At 37.4% G+C, this 15,265-nt stretch overlaps 1 protein-coding gene across 5 annotated transcripts in view; it reads left to right on the forward strand.

The window, feature by feature from the left end:
* The window catches only part of AP2A2 (adaptor related protein complex 2 subunit alpha 2), a 54,646-nt gene extending 39,936 nt beyond the window's left edge, over nt 1-14,710 (forward strand). For 3 of the 5 annotated variants that reach the window (XM_013369228.3, XM_021296680.2, XM_065066092.1), the window contains exons 12-23: nt 437-534; nt 704-935; nt 1,759-1,932; nt 3,850-4,013; nt 5,735-5,812; nt 6,705-6,787; nt 7,576-7,665; nt 8,827-8,950; nt 9,749-9,865; nt 10,073-10,142; nt 10,793-10,927; nt 11,731-14,710. In XM_013369228.3, the coding sequence (XP_013224682.2) occupies nt 437-534; nt 704-935; nt 1,759-1,932; nt 3,850-4,013; nt 5,735-5,812; nt 6,705-6,787; nt 7,576-7,665; nt 8,827-8,950; nt 9,749-9,865; nt 10,073-10,142; nt 10,793-10,927; nt 11,731-11,808 (1,443 nt within the window). In that variant the 3' untranslated portion in view covers nt 11,809-14,710. The remainder of the gene's footprint in view (nt 1-436; nt 535-703; nt 936-1,758; nt 1,933-3,849; nt 4,014-5,734; nt 5,813-6,704; nt 6,788-7,575; nt 7,666-8,826; nt 8,951-9,748; nt 9,866-10,072; nt 10,143-10,792; nt 10,928-11,730) is intronic. The other 2 variants (XM_013369226.3, XM_013369227.3) reach the window with 1 other exon arrangement.
* The last annotated feature ends 555 nt before the right edge of the window (nt 14,711-15,265 follow it).

A 15,265-nucleotide genomic window follows, 5' to 3' on the forward strand; every position in this document is an offset into this window, starting at 1 on the left:
TTTTTCCCTTTCCTGAATGTTTAAGCTGACTTTCAGAACTCATCACTGCTATGGGTTTCTTCATACTCAATAAAGACAGTATCTTTGTTGTACAACTTCAGCACATTCTTGGAAGTTTTAAATTAATAATGTCCTTCTGACACCCTTAAAGGTGTAGGGGGAAACCTTATATCTTTACATCTTACAGCTGCATCTGTCCTCAAAACTCCACAGTGCTGTTAGATGGGCCTAAGAGTGCTCTTGAGCAAGTAATGCTTATGTTAGAGATTCTTTTTCGAAGTCATACCACCTACCATGCTTTTCTTACATGTGCTTTATAGTGCCTAGACAAATAGTCTGCTCTTACAGGAAAGTAGTCTAGGAATCTAGATGTGGAAGTGACAGAAAAGATCTTTTGATACACTAGAGGTTGATGGCTATTAATATGTTCTTACAGGCCCTTCAAGCTCCAGCATGCCATGAGAATCTTGTAAAAGTAGGTGGCTACATCTTGGGAGAATTTGGTAATCTGATAGCAGGTGATCCAAGATCAAGGTAAGGCAGCTGAAATACTGAATTGTAGTAACACTTTCTGTAAAGAATGTAATGTCTATTCAATATTCCTAAAGGCCAGTTAACAAGTAATCCTTAGTGCATTACTAGCAAGAGTTGAATCATCATGTCTGCAAAAACTAAAGAACTTATTTTTTTCCCATCTTTTAAGTCCTCTCATCCAGTTCAACTTGCTACATTCCAAGTTTCATCTGTGTAGTGTTCCTACCCGAGCTCTGCTCCTGTCTACCTACATCAAGTTTGTGAACCTGTTTCCGGAAATCAAAACTACAATTCAAGATGTACTACGTAGTGACAGTCAGCTAAAGAATGCTGATGTTGAGCTGCAGCAGAGAGCTGTTGAGTATTTGAGGCTCAGTACTATTGCCAGTACTGATATACTGGTAGGTATAAAGATTTTATTATTTTGCAGAAGTCTTTATGTGTATCTTCTGTCAACAAGTAAAGTGTGCTAAATGTTATCTGATTGCTCAGAAATATCTATGCAGAATTAAAGATCCACAGTGCTCGTGCTGATTCTTTTAGTCTACCTAATTCAGGTGCAGTCATCTTAAAGCAAAAATCAAAGCTGTTATTTGTTTAGTGGGATAAATGGCTGTTAAAGCATGCTAATCAGGAGCTGGGAAGCCAGTAAAAGCTGGTATAGTACCAGGTACTGTAATATTCAGATACCAAAAGTCTACTGCTTTGTTTTGAGGACTTCTTTGATGGTGATCAGGAAAGTTGTTACTGTACTGATGTTTTTTTTGTTTTCCCCCCACCTCCCCCTAGAAATTTGCAGTATTTAACCTGATGCTCTCAGATCTGACCAGAGCATGGCACATGTAGTCTTAACAGCTAATAAATGCTTAAGTCCAACTTCATCCTTTTGAAGTCTTCTGTGGTTTCAGTCTGGGTCTGCTTGACTTAAGGACTGCTATGATCAAACTTTTTTTAATTTAATAGCATTGTACCAGAGAAGTGATATGCTCATGTTCTCTTGACAACTGCTTTGGGGGTACTTAAACTTCTAAATTTTTTTTTTTTTTTTTTAAAAGCAACTCTACTCCATCCCTACACAGTAAACCTGCATAGTCATTTTCTGTGTAGACAATTACTTTTGCTTTTACCTTATGCAATCTATAGAGGTGTAACTCTTCAAAGACTTAAAAGCTGGTTTGGCTTTTTCTGTATATTTAACCAGCACACTTTTTTTCCTGTGATAAGGCTACCGTGCTGGAAGAAATGCCTCCCTTTCCAGAGAGAGAATCTTCTATTTTGGCTAAACTCAAGAAGAAGAAAGGCCCAGGCACAGTTACTGATCTGGAAGAAATCAAAAAGGAGAGGAGCTCTGATATGAATGGAAGTGCTGAACCTGCCTCTGTCAATGCCAGTGCTGTTGTGAGTTTAAAAGCTGTTATTTCACTAATTTAGATGGCATACAAGTGAGAAAAGAATGGTTTCCTTCAAATGCCATCTTTAGGGGAATAAAACCTCTCATCTCAAATTTCAGATGGTAGGTGTTTGCTGTAAAGTAGCAGGGCAACATAGAGCTGCTTCCCCCCATGCTTGAGTGTTATTTTTCCTTTGGAAATCTTACGTAAATGCAGACAAACTGTCTGCAGCCTAAGAAAATCCTGTTTATGTTGTTACATTGAAACATATTGCTGTAAATTTAGAAATGGTAGTTTCCTTGCAGTGAAAATAAGATGATAAAATTAACATATTTAAAAGGAGTAACTTGAATTTCAAAGGATCAGCACTTCTGTTGCTTTGTCTAACATGGTAGATATTGTGAATCTTGTTGTGGGTTTTATTGTTTTTATTACAAGTGGAAAACACATAACATGGATGTCCTTAAATATGTGATGTCATTGCTGTTCATTTGATAGTACTGGTTGAGTTTAGTTATGGTAGACAAGGCCACAGTCTTGTTTCTTTTCTGAGCTGAAACTTTTCATTTTATTGGTAATTAAAGCTGCTAGGATGAATTGTTCCCATAATATAATACTTGTTTTTGGTTTTAATGACTAGCGTAACTTCTAATTAGATTTGAGACATAGTAGTAGATTACCTAAGAGAAGGAAATATTGTAGCATGCTCCCTGCCCAGCTTGTTAAAGCATAATCCTTTAACTTTTTGTCACTGCAGTATGGAAGAGTAGATATTCCAAGCATAACATCTTTGGACAGAAATACCTTTCTGCTGTAAAAGTTGCCAAATATTCTTTGCATGCCAAATAGACTGAAGTGTCTGGCAGTAAAATTAAGTTACGCTTTATAATCTTCTCTTTATGGGTTGCAGCAATGTAATAAACTCTACTAAGTTACCTTCATCAGTGGCTTTGGTGTGACCCTGGTCTAAATGCCAACAATATGTTCTGAATTGGAGTTCAACTGTTTGTTTTCAGTAGTTCTTACCAATTGACTCCTGAAATTTTTTTTGCCAGGGAGTTTTTCATTGTATCACAACAAATTTAGTCTTTGGACTGTAAGATAAGTTAGAGTTGGCTTACAGAAACAAAGTTTCAGACTCAATCCAAATGCATCTCATGATTTTCATCTTCAGCATATCTGATATATTGTAGGCTGCAAATATCTAATACATGGACACTTCGTTTCACATTCTGTGTTTTGTTCTTGCACATGATGTGGGTGCGTATACATGGCCTCTGTAGGATTCTATGTCCTGGATACCTGATTTGTTGTATTAGAGGACAAAAAATTAAAGGTTTTACCTCTACCTTTAGTGTTTGCTACTGGATCTAGCTGTAGGCTCTGCTTTTTTGCTGATTAGCTTTTACATTGTTTCTAAGGTTTGCGAACCTTCAAAAACCCAAGGCTAAACTGATAGTTAATTTTAAAGATGTTGTGATATTTTAATTTAGGTTTGTGTAAAAGCCACTGCCTTTCTTTCTGGATTCTACATTAAAGAAAAGCAATACTTTTGAATTTTGTTTCCTACAGTACTTAATTTTCCTTGAAACTAAGGCGTGGAGAGAAAAGGGGGGTAAAGTTGTCTGTCTTCTGCAGAATCAGATTCTATACAGATGTGTTTCTGTGGGTGTTTTTTGGTTTTGTTATTTAATGATTAGATAAACCTGATTATCTTCAAAGAAAAAAAATAAAACCACATCTGTAAATGAAATGAAGTTGAAATGCAAGGTGGTGACTGCATTCATGAAGCCTCATATGTCTGTTCAATGTTTGATTTGGGGTGGGGAGAGGCACTTTGCTATAACTTAGTTGTCTATGCAAAAGAGACAGGTTTGTTTTAATTTTGGTGCAGCATAACCCCTATGTGTCTTGTCTTCTCTAGTCTACTCCTTCTCCATCTGCGGATCTGCTGGGTCTGGGTGCTGCCCCTCTCACCAATTCAGCTCCCCCACCGTCTTCTAGTGGTAGCCTGCTGGTGGATGTATTTTCTGATTCAGCTTCTGCAGTTGCACCTCTTGCTCCTGGTTCTGATGACAACTTTGCGAGGTAATTCCTTTACCCAGTAAGGAATCTGAGGAGGTAGCTGTTAGAACAGGATTAGAGAAAAAAATACGTACAGATAACTTTCAGTTTTGTTCCAGCTTATTGAATGCATTTTTCAGTGGTAGTTGTGCAGCAAGAGGTGTTCTTGAACTCTGTGCTGCATGTACTGTCTTTATTGAGGACCTCTGCTTATGGAAAAACTGAATCCATAGTAATCAGTCTGAGTATATTAGCCACACAGTATTGCCCAGTTTTCATTTTGGTTTTGCTTCTTTGTTAAACTGAGCTGCTTATGCATCTCAATACATCTTGAATTTGAGGGTTGTCTGGTCTATTGTGAATACATTTATTCTTATTTCCATAAAGTATTCTTGTGTCTTTCCAATTATGGCAAGCTCATACTGGAACAGTGAGATGGATTATATCCAGAAATACTGGTTCTCGGAATTTCAAGATATACCTAAATTGTTCTGCTACTGTCTGACAAACAGACATGAAAAGGGGAAAAAAAAAGAAACAAGTGCTTTTTTTTTTTTTTTTTTTTTTTTAGAAAAGGGGATTTGACACAAATATCTTAATTATGTTACCAAGTGTAGTGTAGCTTCAATGTGGTATTAATCCCTTTAATATTAAAATCCATTGACTACACTCAGATGTTATTTGCCGAAAATTTTGAAAATAAATAGTATCAGATCACAGAATGTCTTATTGACCAAAGAAAATGCTACTGTTTTCAAGGACCAAATTTTAAATGAGTCATAACAGATTTGCAATGCATCTTAATATAAAAGTCATAATTAGTGAAACTAATCTGCCTGGATCATTGAGACTTTCATCAAAATTTTATAATTCGCAATGCATTGTTGCAGTTTTGCAGTGATAGAGACTTTATCCTGTGTTTCTCTCAGAAGGCAATACGTGATGTTTAGTCATGCTACACAATACCAAGACTTAGAGAAACTACACAGGCTTGTTAGAGCTTGTTCTAAGAGGAAAAAAAAAAAAAGAAACCAATACTGGTAGCTTCATAAGCAAAAGTTACCTAAAAGAGTTTTCTCTTTCTGCAGAAGAAAGTGTAGCATTGCCCAACCCCTTGGTCTGTCTGTAGATGATGAAATGCTTCTCTAATGATACTGAGAAGTTGCCTTTACAGTTTCCTGCCTCTTTTTAGTGCTGTTGTCACTTTTGTTTCTAATCTGTTACTTGGGTAAGTCATTCTTTGTGTGCCTGTACATTCTTGCCTACACTTAATACTTGTGTGTTTCTAAGAGCTGATTGTGCAGCTGTAGTTAAAGTGCCATTAATTTTGATGAGGCCTCTGCTTCAAAGCACTTATTTGTAGTAGCTAATATATATCTACATGTATTGTTTTGAACTAAAACTTTTTTGCTGTCACAATTAACCACCTAAAAGGACTTGGTTCTTCAAGAGTTATAAGCTACTGAACACCTTCAGCTGTCTCCTGTCTTTGGGAAGAATTGCTGGTTCCTAACAATCAGGGAGGGGTGGGGTGGGGGAGAGAAGTGGGAGAAAACATTGCCTAATGCCTAAAACCTTTCTAGGTGTACTGAGCTAGGGCAGCTAATAAATCTTTCATGCATTAAACTCAGCAGTGCCGGTTTTGAGGAAGGAGGTAAAAGAAATAACTAAGCACTAAGCTGTCTTTACTAACTCCTGCTATCTCTGTCGCTACTGCCTTTCTTCCTTTGTGCTGCCTGAACTAGCCCTGACCTGGCTTCATCTGAGGTAGTTTCTGAGGAACCAGCTGATACTGTGCATGATGCTGATGAGCTTTTTCACAAGTAAGCAACACTAAAACCTTGCAAGGCTGGGCAACTTCCAGAATATAGTTAAAAGCAAAACTATATTGTGTATTAACTTAATACCAGCAAGACTAGAAAAACATGTACTGTCAGACTAGTGACTAGAACACATTTGTAGATGCTGTGGATTTAATGACAAGCTCATGAATACACAGGTTAGAGTTGCCTTTATGAGTCAGTGCTATCGCACACTGCTCTAAAATAAGTCAATGCCAGTTGTATATTAAGTTTTGCAAGTATTCACAAATAAAGGAAAAATGTAAATTGTCAAATATACCAATATTTGGGATTGTGTTTTAAGTGCCTTGTATGCTGACCCCCTCTTCCACTTCTAAATGAAAGGTGACAGAAAGGACTGAAATCACTGCAAAATGGGCTTCCTCTCTCAAAGTGGAAAAAAAAAATACAGCTCTCAGTTGATCTGTGTGATACAGAACTGGTAAAACAAGGGATTCTTTTTTCTTTCAGGTTTAAACAGTCAAAGCTTCAAACTTTTCAATTCTGCACCAACCTAATGAGTTTCAGAAGTTGTCAAGAATATGAATAAGAAAAATCCTAGTCTGTTGCCTGGTCCTTTATAGACAGTGTGGTTTTGTGCGTGTGTGTGTATAGAATATTGTGGCTTACTTTGTAGTTTCTCAGACATCCTGTCAAATAGAAATTTAAGTTCTTTTAGTATTCTCCAAGTGGTGATTTTGGTTGTAAAATTGTCTTTTCTAACTCTGCAGTTTTCTGCAAAGGCCTCTCTCACAGACTGATGCACTCTAGATTAACCACAATCTTCATCCTCTGTGTAAACCCTGAATCTTTTGGATCTAAATATTGTTTCATATGGCTCAATTTAAAACACGTTTTCTATCTCTTCCCCTAGGTTTGTGTGTAAAAATAATGGAGTCTTATTTGAAAATCAGTTGCTACAAATTGGATTGAAATCTGAATTTCGACAGAACCTGGGTAAGAGCTTTCAGGTCAAGTGGTTAGCTGTCTGCATTATCAGCCCTGATGCCAGCATGATGTTGCGGATAGTGCTTGCTTTTCGGCTACTTAAAAGGGATATGTGACTTTCGGGCCTAACCTGTCTTAGGATCTTAACTGTTTGTGTCCCTGGCTTCTGTATGGGTTCTTGTTTCCTTAAACTTTTTGGTTGTTTTGGTAGCTGAAATGAAGCAGGAGTGTTAAGTGGTACCATACACTCCAGCTCCTGCTGCCTGGTTGTAAGGCTGATACAGCCAAGATTATCAAGGATGTTCTCAGTTTTTATTTCTTGATAGTATAGCTTATTGTAATATATGAAACAATACATTTCAGATGTCTGTCATAATATATTAATGTACAAGATACTGAAAATATCTAGGAAAGAGCTGGGAGTTGAACACAGGCCAGCATTAGGGTGGCTTGCTTCTCCCCTTCTGCATTGCTTCTGGTACAGTAATAGCTTCTTTACGTAAAAAGCGATGTTCTCCAGCAACTGAAAGACTCCTGCTGATTATTTAACTTCCTGTTTGACAGCTACAGACAGAGGGTTCTGATGGCTTGTTTTAATCTGTTATTTCATTTTGAGCTGTAAATATCTTGGTAAAACAAACCATGTAAATTATGCCTTGTTATTAAATGTTGTTTTACAGAAAGGTAGAAAGACAATGTATTAGATACATGAAGCACAGGTAGTTCAATATGATTACATGCGATGTGCCTGAAAGTTCTGATCTCATTATTTTTTTCTCTTATTCTTTTCTTTCTAGGACGTATGTTCATATTCTATGGTAATAAGACGTCAACACAGTTCTTGAATTTTACTCCAACAGTTATCTGTTCAGATGACTTGCAGTCAAATATCCTTAAATGCAGTAGCATGTGTCTGTTCTTATTTGTTTATGGTTTATGCTGCACAAAATGTTAACGAAGGTGCTGGATCAAGGCATGGTGACCTTCAAATGTGAAGAAATGAGAAACTTGCTGATAACTTTCTAGAGTTCTTGTAGAAAGAACAAGTCTTGAGCAGATGGGTCTTGTTACACAAATACTACTTTGAAATAAGGAGGAAATAGGCTGAATAAATATGTAATGCAACTCTGTAGCATTCTCTGCTGTCATGAAGTAGCAGAGGTATAGTGGTGGTGTCCTTCAATTCCTACATTGGTCAATAACCTCAGACTTGAGATGGAGGCAGAAAAATGTGTACACAATGATGATACTGTAAAATAAGCTCTTAACTTACTGTTCATCCTTAACACTCGGTATTGCAAGTTTACATAGTCTACAAAAATCGTAATCAAGCTTGTTTGACTCAGTGTCACTGTAATGTTCACATCAAAATGAGATCACAGAGTGGTTGGGATTGGAAGAGACCTCTGGAGATCATCCAGTACACCTCACCTGCCAAAGCAGGTTCACGTAGAGTAGATTGCACAGGAATGTGTCCCGGTGGGTTTTGAATGTCTCCAGAGAAGGAGACTCCACAACCTCTCTGGGCAGCCTGTTCCAGGGCCCTGTCATCATCAAAGTAAAGTAGTTTTCCCTCATATTCAGATGGAACCTCCTATGCTTCAGTCTGTGCCCATTGCCCGTTATTGGGCACCACTGAAAGGAATCTGGTCCCATCCTCTTGACATCCACCCTTGAGGTATTTATAAATATTGATGAGATCCCCTCTTAGCCTTCTCTTCTCCAGGCTGTCTTTTATATGGTCCAGTGGTTTTTATTGTGAAGTCTGTCTGTGCACTCATACCTTTTTGATGACATCTTTCCAAATAACTTTCCAATATCCAAATAACTGAGAATTGTGGGGGTTATTACTTCTAGGTGTGTCAGTGTGGAAAAACTAAACAAAAACAATACTGTTTTTTGCTGTACAAGAATTGAGCTTTGGATGTTCAGTAGCATATAGAGAATGAGTGTACATGATGCTAATTCCTTATATAGCTTATTGGAGGATTTGCCTTTTATTTTTTAAGTTGTCAATTCATTTATCAGTTTCCTTAACCACTTCTTATGCCTGAATCTTCAGACAAAACCTGTTGACCCCACAGTGGATGGAGGTGCACAGGTTCAGCAGGTTGTGAACATTGAATGTGTGTCAGACTTTATGGAAGCTCCAATCCTGAACATTCAATTCAGGTAAAACAAAGGATTTAAATGTTATTGAAATATATGAAAGATAATGTATTTGTCCTGGTCTTCTGATTGAAGTGTAGATTATGGACACATAAAAGCCATCTTGGATAGGCAATTACTTGAAAAGTAGATTTATCAAAGCTTTAAGCTACTGGGGGAGGTGGGGAATCTATTTGGAATGATGCAATTTAAAAAGAAAAAAACAATAATAACAATTAAAAAATACTAGTGAAGAAGCCGCTACTGATAAAATGTATGCGTGACTTCTCTTTCCACTGTCTGTATAAAACAGCAGTATTTCTGTTTGCTTAAGAAATCTTGACAGTTATATATGCAGTAACTTCTCCCTTCTGGAAACCAAGAACATTTCTGCAAACAACTTGGATTGGAAATGCGTGCAGCCAAAAATAGTCATGTGTCCATTCAACATCATCATTTAGGAAATCTTGACTTCTGGGCTACATTCTGTTATTCTAGTCTAAACTGGTTCTTACTGGAATGTTTTACAGGAGTATATTTTCACTTCTTTGGGTGCTATCTAGAAGGATAACAATCTATGTTGAAACTGAGAGATCCTTATTAGAAGTTCTGTGAGTTCAGTTTCATGTGTTGTCTAACAGAGCAAATACATTTATTTAACAGTGGATTAAAACTGTATCTTAGAAATAACATCTGCAGTTGATGGATTTTAATAATAAACAATTGCACCTTAGTGTTTATCCTCAATTGCTTGGTTGATTTAGGCTGAACAGCTGCTGACACTGTGCTGCACACAATGTGTTCTTTCTGTTTCACATGCAGGTATGGTGGAACATTTCAAAATCTTTCAGTAAAATTACCCATCACACTGAATAAATTTTTCCAGCCAACAGAGATGTCTTCTCAAGACTTTTTTCAGCGTTGGAAGCAGCTGAGCAAGTAAGACTTTGTCTGTAGTTGGGGTTGGGGCTCTTGTGGTGGGCCAGGGGAAGAAGGGTATATTATTGTGAATTTAGCTGGTGCAGTGCCCTGTCCTATACTTAATTCCATGATTTACAAACTCTCCCAATATAATTAGTTGTTATTGAACAATGCTGTATGTAATACGTGTGCTACACCATGTATTCATCTTGCCTTGTCTTGCAGTCCGAAACAAGAAGTACAGAATATCTTTAAAGCAAAACACCCAATGGATGCAGAGATCACAAAAGCAAAGGTGGGTGGTAGCGTGGTGTTTTTAATTTCTAGTGTAAGGGTAGTCGTATAAGCAAACTTTGTTCATCTTGGTTTATATGGCAGTTGGATCATTCTGTTAAAGTGTAAGTCAGTGTTGTCTAACAGACCCTTGGCAGTGCTGGGTTGAATGGATTGTTTCTCAGTGTGGCTTGAATTAGATGTAGTCTTCAATAGCAGCTAGAAGCTTGGAGCTATTTAAGAAAACACCAATTCAGTTCTTAAAACTGAATTAGAAGATACTTCAAGCCTTGATTTAAACTAGAGTTGTTAGTCGGAGAAGACAACCCAACGGCTTTTTGTCGAACTGGCTGCCTTAGGCAAAACAGAAGTGTCTAGTGTAAGACAGGATGGCTTTATCAAAAACAGGAGAGACTTGCATTGAATGTAACTATTTCTCAGGTGTTTTGAAGAAGAACCTTTTCAGGAACAGCTCATTATCAGGGTCACTCTGTCACTTCAAAAACTTGTTATAAAATTGGTATAGGCTAATTCTTCAATGTCTTGAACACTTTAAATAAAAATTAGTCTCCTACTTGTTTTGCTAGTTGGTAGTGGCTGTGCTTGGGTAGACTGTGCTGTGCTTGGTGTCCCACTGTCCTCACATCTAAATCTTCTGGGTTTCTTTCGTAGATAATTGGCTTTGGATCAGCCCTTCTTGAGGAGGTAGATCCCAATCCTGCTAACTTTGTTGGCGCTGGTATCATACATACAAAAACTACTCAGATTGGATGCTTGCTGCGCCTTGAACCCAACCTCCAGGCACAGGTATCCATTTAAGTATTTACAGCTTAAATAGAAGTTCTTGTTTGCAATGTATGTCTGTGTATATCTGAAACTCCTTAAGGTATTTATTTGAAATTGCTATTGCGATAGCTAATTGTGACTGCAGATTCCCAACAAGAAATGAAATTGTAGCAGCTGATCCTGGCCCAGTTTGGTAAGCTGCTTCTTCATAGCAATTCTCTTTCCTGTTGAAGCAGATCTTTGTGTTATTCTACACTGCATGTGGAGTCTCATCTTCACTTGAAGATTGGAAACATTTAATATTTCTGTGTTGTGTACCTTAGACAAGATTAAATTTAATTCCCTTTGCCATTTTCAATTAATAGAAGAATGGTTGGCTAAAAGAAAACATAAGCAAACAAATACAATGTTAAGAATATTTTTTTCTCAAGCATTTGGACAGAGTTTTTATCAAAGTTAGCTGAGGACTAAAAATAAGTTTAGGTGGAAAGTCTCCTGTTTTCTGAAGATGTAGTGCTCGAGACTCTTTAGACTTTTCCACATTTACTTCTCTTAAAGAAAAATTTTGGATAACACCTTCCTGTCAAAGCCTAAAAATATTAGAACGATGGTATTTCTCAAAGGTTTGAAAACGTACTCCAGCCTGTAGTTTGAGTAAACTATTATTCTGTGGCTGGCTGCCTATGAATTTTTTAACTCAAGGTCTTTTTCCTATAAAATCTATACAAAACAAGTAAGAGGTAACTGGTAGCTTTCACTATTGACTGTGTATTCATTTAATACCAAACTGAGTTTAAAAAATGATGTTTTATATTCTTTTTCAGATGTATAGGCTCACACTACGAACAAGTAAAGAAGCTGTGTCTCAGAGATTATGTGAATTGCTCTCAGAACAGTTTTAATATTAACCATGTCAGTTTTGGTTTTTCCATTTATATCACTGTCATCATACTGCAAATAAATGTCTTGTACATCACTGTCTGAGTACTGCAATGTTAACCAATACCAGCTCCCTGCCTTAATAGAATTTGACCCTTTGTTTGAAATTAAGACTGTAAAATGTACAGTACAGGGAAGTGACTTTTGACATAAAAAATGGCTTTAGTCTGTTACACAAAGGGTGGTATGGCTGTCTTGTGCTCCTTTTTTTTGCAGAGGTCAGGCTTTTAAACTTGTTAAAGGGAACTTGGTATAGATGTGGAAACTAAGGATTTCAGCTATGACTAGTAACATTCTGCCTTGGTAGCTTGAACAGGTACTCCCTCTGCTCTGAGCTGGAAGAAACCAATGTAATGCTGCTCAGTAATTCAGATGTTACTGTACAGTCAAAATGTTGTAAAGTTGAACATTGCCACAAGTCCTGTACTGAATGGAAGTGCAGATTCCAGGATGCGAGTCTGATTCAAGGGAACATTTATGTTGAGTGTCACCAATCTTTGTATTTGACAAATGCCACAGGACCAGAGAGTCTTAAAGTATTAATCTTGTAATCCTTTACACCTTAATGTTTTCTATCTTTGGAAAGTGGATTGACTAGAAAAGCTATTATTAATCCTTGGGCTTATCTCAAATAATGAGGTGAGCTTCTCTGGTAGGTGGTGCATGAGTACATGCTTGTTCATTGTTGGTCAAACTGAAGTTAAAAACTGTTTTCTGTTTTCCATCAGACTTAGCAAAATAGTCCCAATGATATGATATAATTAACTACAGAGTCTGGTATTATATAAAAGGAGAAGAGTGGAGAAATGGGCCCTTGAAGGGTTAAGGCATGAAAATGTATTTTCAACCAATGTTTTTTTTCCCCCGGTGTACAGTAATGTTAAAACTTGAGAGGTTGAATAACTGGTATCTGAACAGTTTCCTGTCTGTCAGTGGTGGCAAAAATATCTAGCATGGCATAGAAGACTTGTGTCGGGACCAAGGGTAGAAAGCCTGAAAATGTTCAGCTTTTTTAGTGGTTTTTACAGACAAAACCTTTGTAAATTGTTCCACATCAGCAAACTCTTAGCAGCCTCTCTGCAGAAATAAGCAGGCACAACTTTGGCTCACAGCTCTTCCAGCCTTGACATGCATAAAGGCTGCTAAAACAAAGCAGGTGAGGTGTAGTGCAGTAAACTGTTGGCAGTTGTCAGTGAATACTACAGGTCACGGTGGTCCAAGTCAGCTGCTGTTGATGTGAGAATTGAACCTCAGATCAAGATTTCTTCAAGGTTGTTTAAAAGAAGCCTGGAAGTGGTTTATCACAACACATATGGCCAAGTATGCCCATGAAATAAAGGTTTTGAGTGATATAGTGATGATATTGAAAATACATTTAAATGAGGCTCCTATCATGCTGCCCGGTACACAGAAAGGGACAGTATTCCTGCATGATTGAGTGTGCCTTGCTTTTTTTCTTCAGTGTTTTGAGTTAAATGATGGAACTGGGTGATCATAGTTTGGTTTGAGTGAAGGCTAGTGATTGTACGTGAGTTCAAATGAAGAATGAGGAACAAAGGTTTGGCTGTGGTGTCTCGATTTTGGGGGATACATGTTGGGTTTTTGTTGTTGTCTGTGTTGGTTGTTGGTTTGGTTGGTTTTTTTGCTTGCTTTTTTTTTCTTTTTCCCCTCCTAGAAATGGCTGGTAGCTATGGATGTTATGACTGAGAACTTGGCCATAGACCTGGTCGTCTTGCTAAAGTTCTCTTGAACAGTTGGCCCTTTTATGGCTTTGAGTAGGTAATCAAGACTCTTCAATCAAAAGCATTGTCTTTGAAAATCTTCATGAGTAGATCCTGCAGTCAGGTTGGGCAGTTGGCAAAATGCTAATGACTGCCTTATGTTTTTTCCTCTGGATGCCATATGTCTCTTCATTAGTCCTGTTATATTAACCATTCTGTTGGCTGCTATGTTAAAAATCTGATGTGCTGAACTAATGGGAGTCTTAGCAAAGACAGGGGAGGAGCTTCTATCTCACTTTTTCCAAATTTTGTTGTACTTCTGTCCCCCATGAAAATGTTCGGTGCCCTCGTTAAAGGACACCTTGAAGCACACTGCACTACTTCAGTTCACTTTGCTTTGTTTCAAGCTGTGCTAAAATGTGCGTTAAGACTGTGGGAAGAAGGGGGTAAGGGAAAGTGTCTTTTCAATGGTGACTGTGTTAAGCTTATGACTGTTCACACTTGTATTAAATGTCAGCTTAATGAAGCCATGAGCAGAAAAGTGAACAAATTAAGGACAAATACTTTATTTTTTTTGTGAATGGTGGTTAACTTACCAAAGTGATGTATCCTGTCAAGCAGACAACGTAATTTCTGCAGTAAACAGTGTTATTGTTTTTAAGTGCAGTATTTTCAGGCATTGGCATGTGAAAATAACTGAATAGCAAAACAGGTAGCATATAGTCATTCTTGACCTACACTCCAGTATGTAACATTTATGGTGATTGTCTTATTTGTATAAAACAAAGTTCTGTCAAATTAAGTGGAGAATTTTCATATAGAAGACTATATATTAGACTATATTCATCAGAAGAACGTATTAAGATTAAATAAATGATTAGAACAGTAATCAAACTGTCCTTTTTTTGTCTGGGGGCATGGAAGTGTAAAGAATACTTGCATGAAATCGGTTGTTATGGAACAACAATTGATGTGTAATTGTAAATTCTTTCTTGCAAACCACTAGTGGGTTCTCTTCAGTTGAGTCTTACCTGGCCTACAGATCTCTGCTTCCCCCACTGAGTTTGTTTATGGCTTTTTGTTGGTGTGTTTGGTTGTGTGTTACAAATGCTCTGCTGTAAATAAAAAAAATCTTGATGTAAAATCTTTATTCCTACAGTGTTTAACAACAGTAAGTATATTACATGCTGCAGTGAACTGATGTAATGGTGGGGTATGGTTGAGGCTATGAAGCACACACCTGTATTACACAGGGGCAGGACTTGTAAAATAAGTTGCTGTTGCTGTAAAAGAATATCTAAAGTGCTAAATAATGTCACTCAAACTCTGCTTTAGATTCTTAGTATTTCTCTAAAGCTTGCTAAAAGAAAAAAGAATACCTGGGCACTATGAGCTTTTATGCATTCACACCTTTAGATGAATTGCAAACACAGTAATAAAGAATGTCTACTAGCAGCAAGTAGAAATTGCTTGTGAATGAACTGTTTGTGTTGTGTTAGACACATACAGTCTTTGATTTCTTGCACAGAACTACCCTGCAAAGTTCTGCTGTGTCCAGAAGTCACTACATGTCTGTGTTAATGATGCATCTAGAAGTGTCCCACCACATTAAGGATGCCTGTAGAGACCTCACAACTAGCTTTTGGTTCATGTAGCAACTTGCTTTCTGACTGCAGCTGTGTATGGATGGAAAGTGCAA

The sequence above is a fragment of the Columba livia genome, chromosome 5, assembly GCF_036013475.1.
Source record: "Columba livia isolate bColLiv1 breed racing homer chromosome 5, bColLiv1.pat.W.v2, whole genome shotgun sequence".
Taxonomy (NCBI): domain Eukaryota; kingdom Metazoa; phylum Chordata; class Aves; order Columbiformes; family Columbidae; genus Columba; species Columba livia.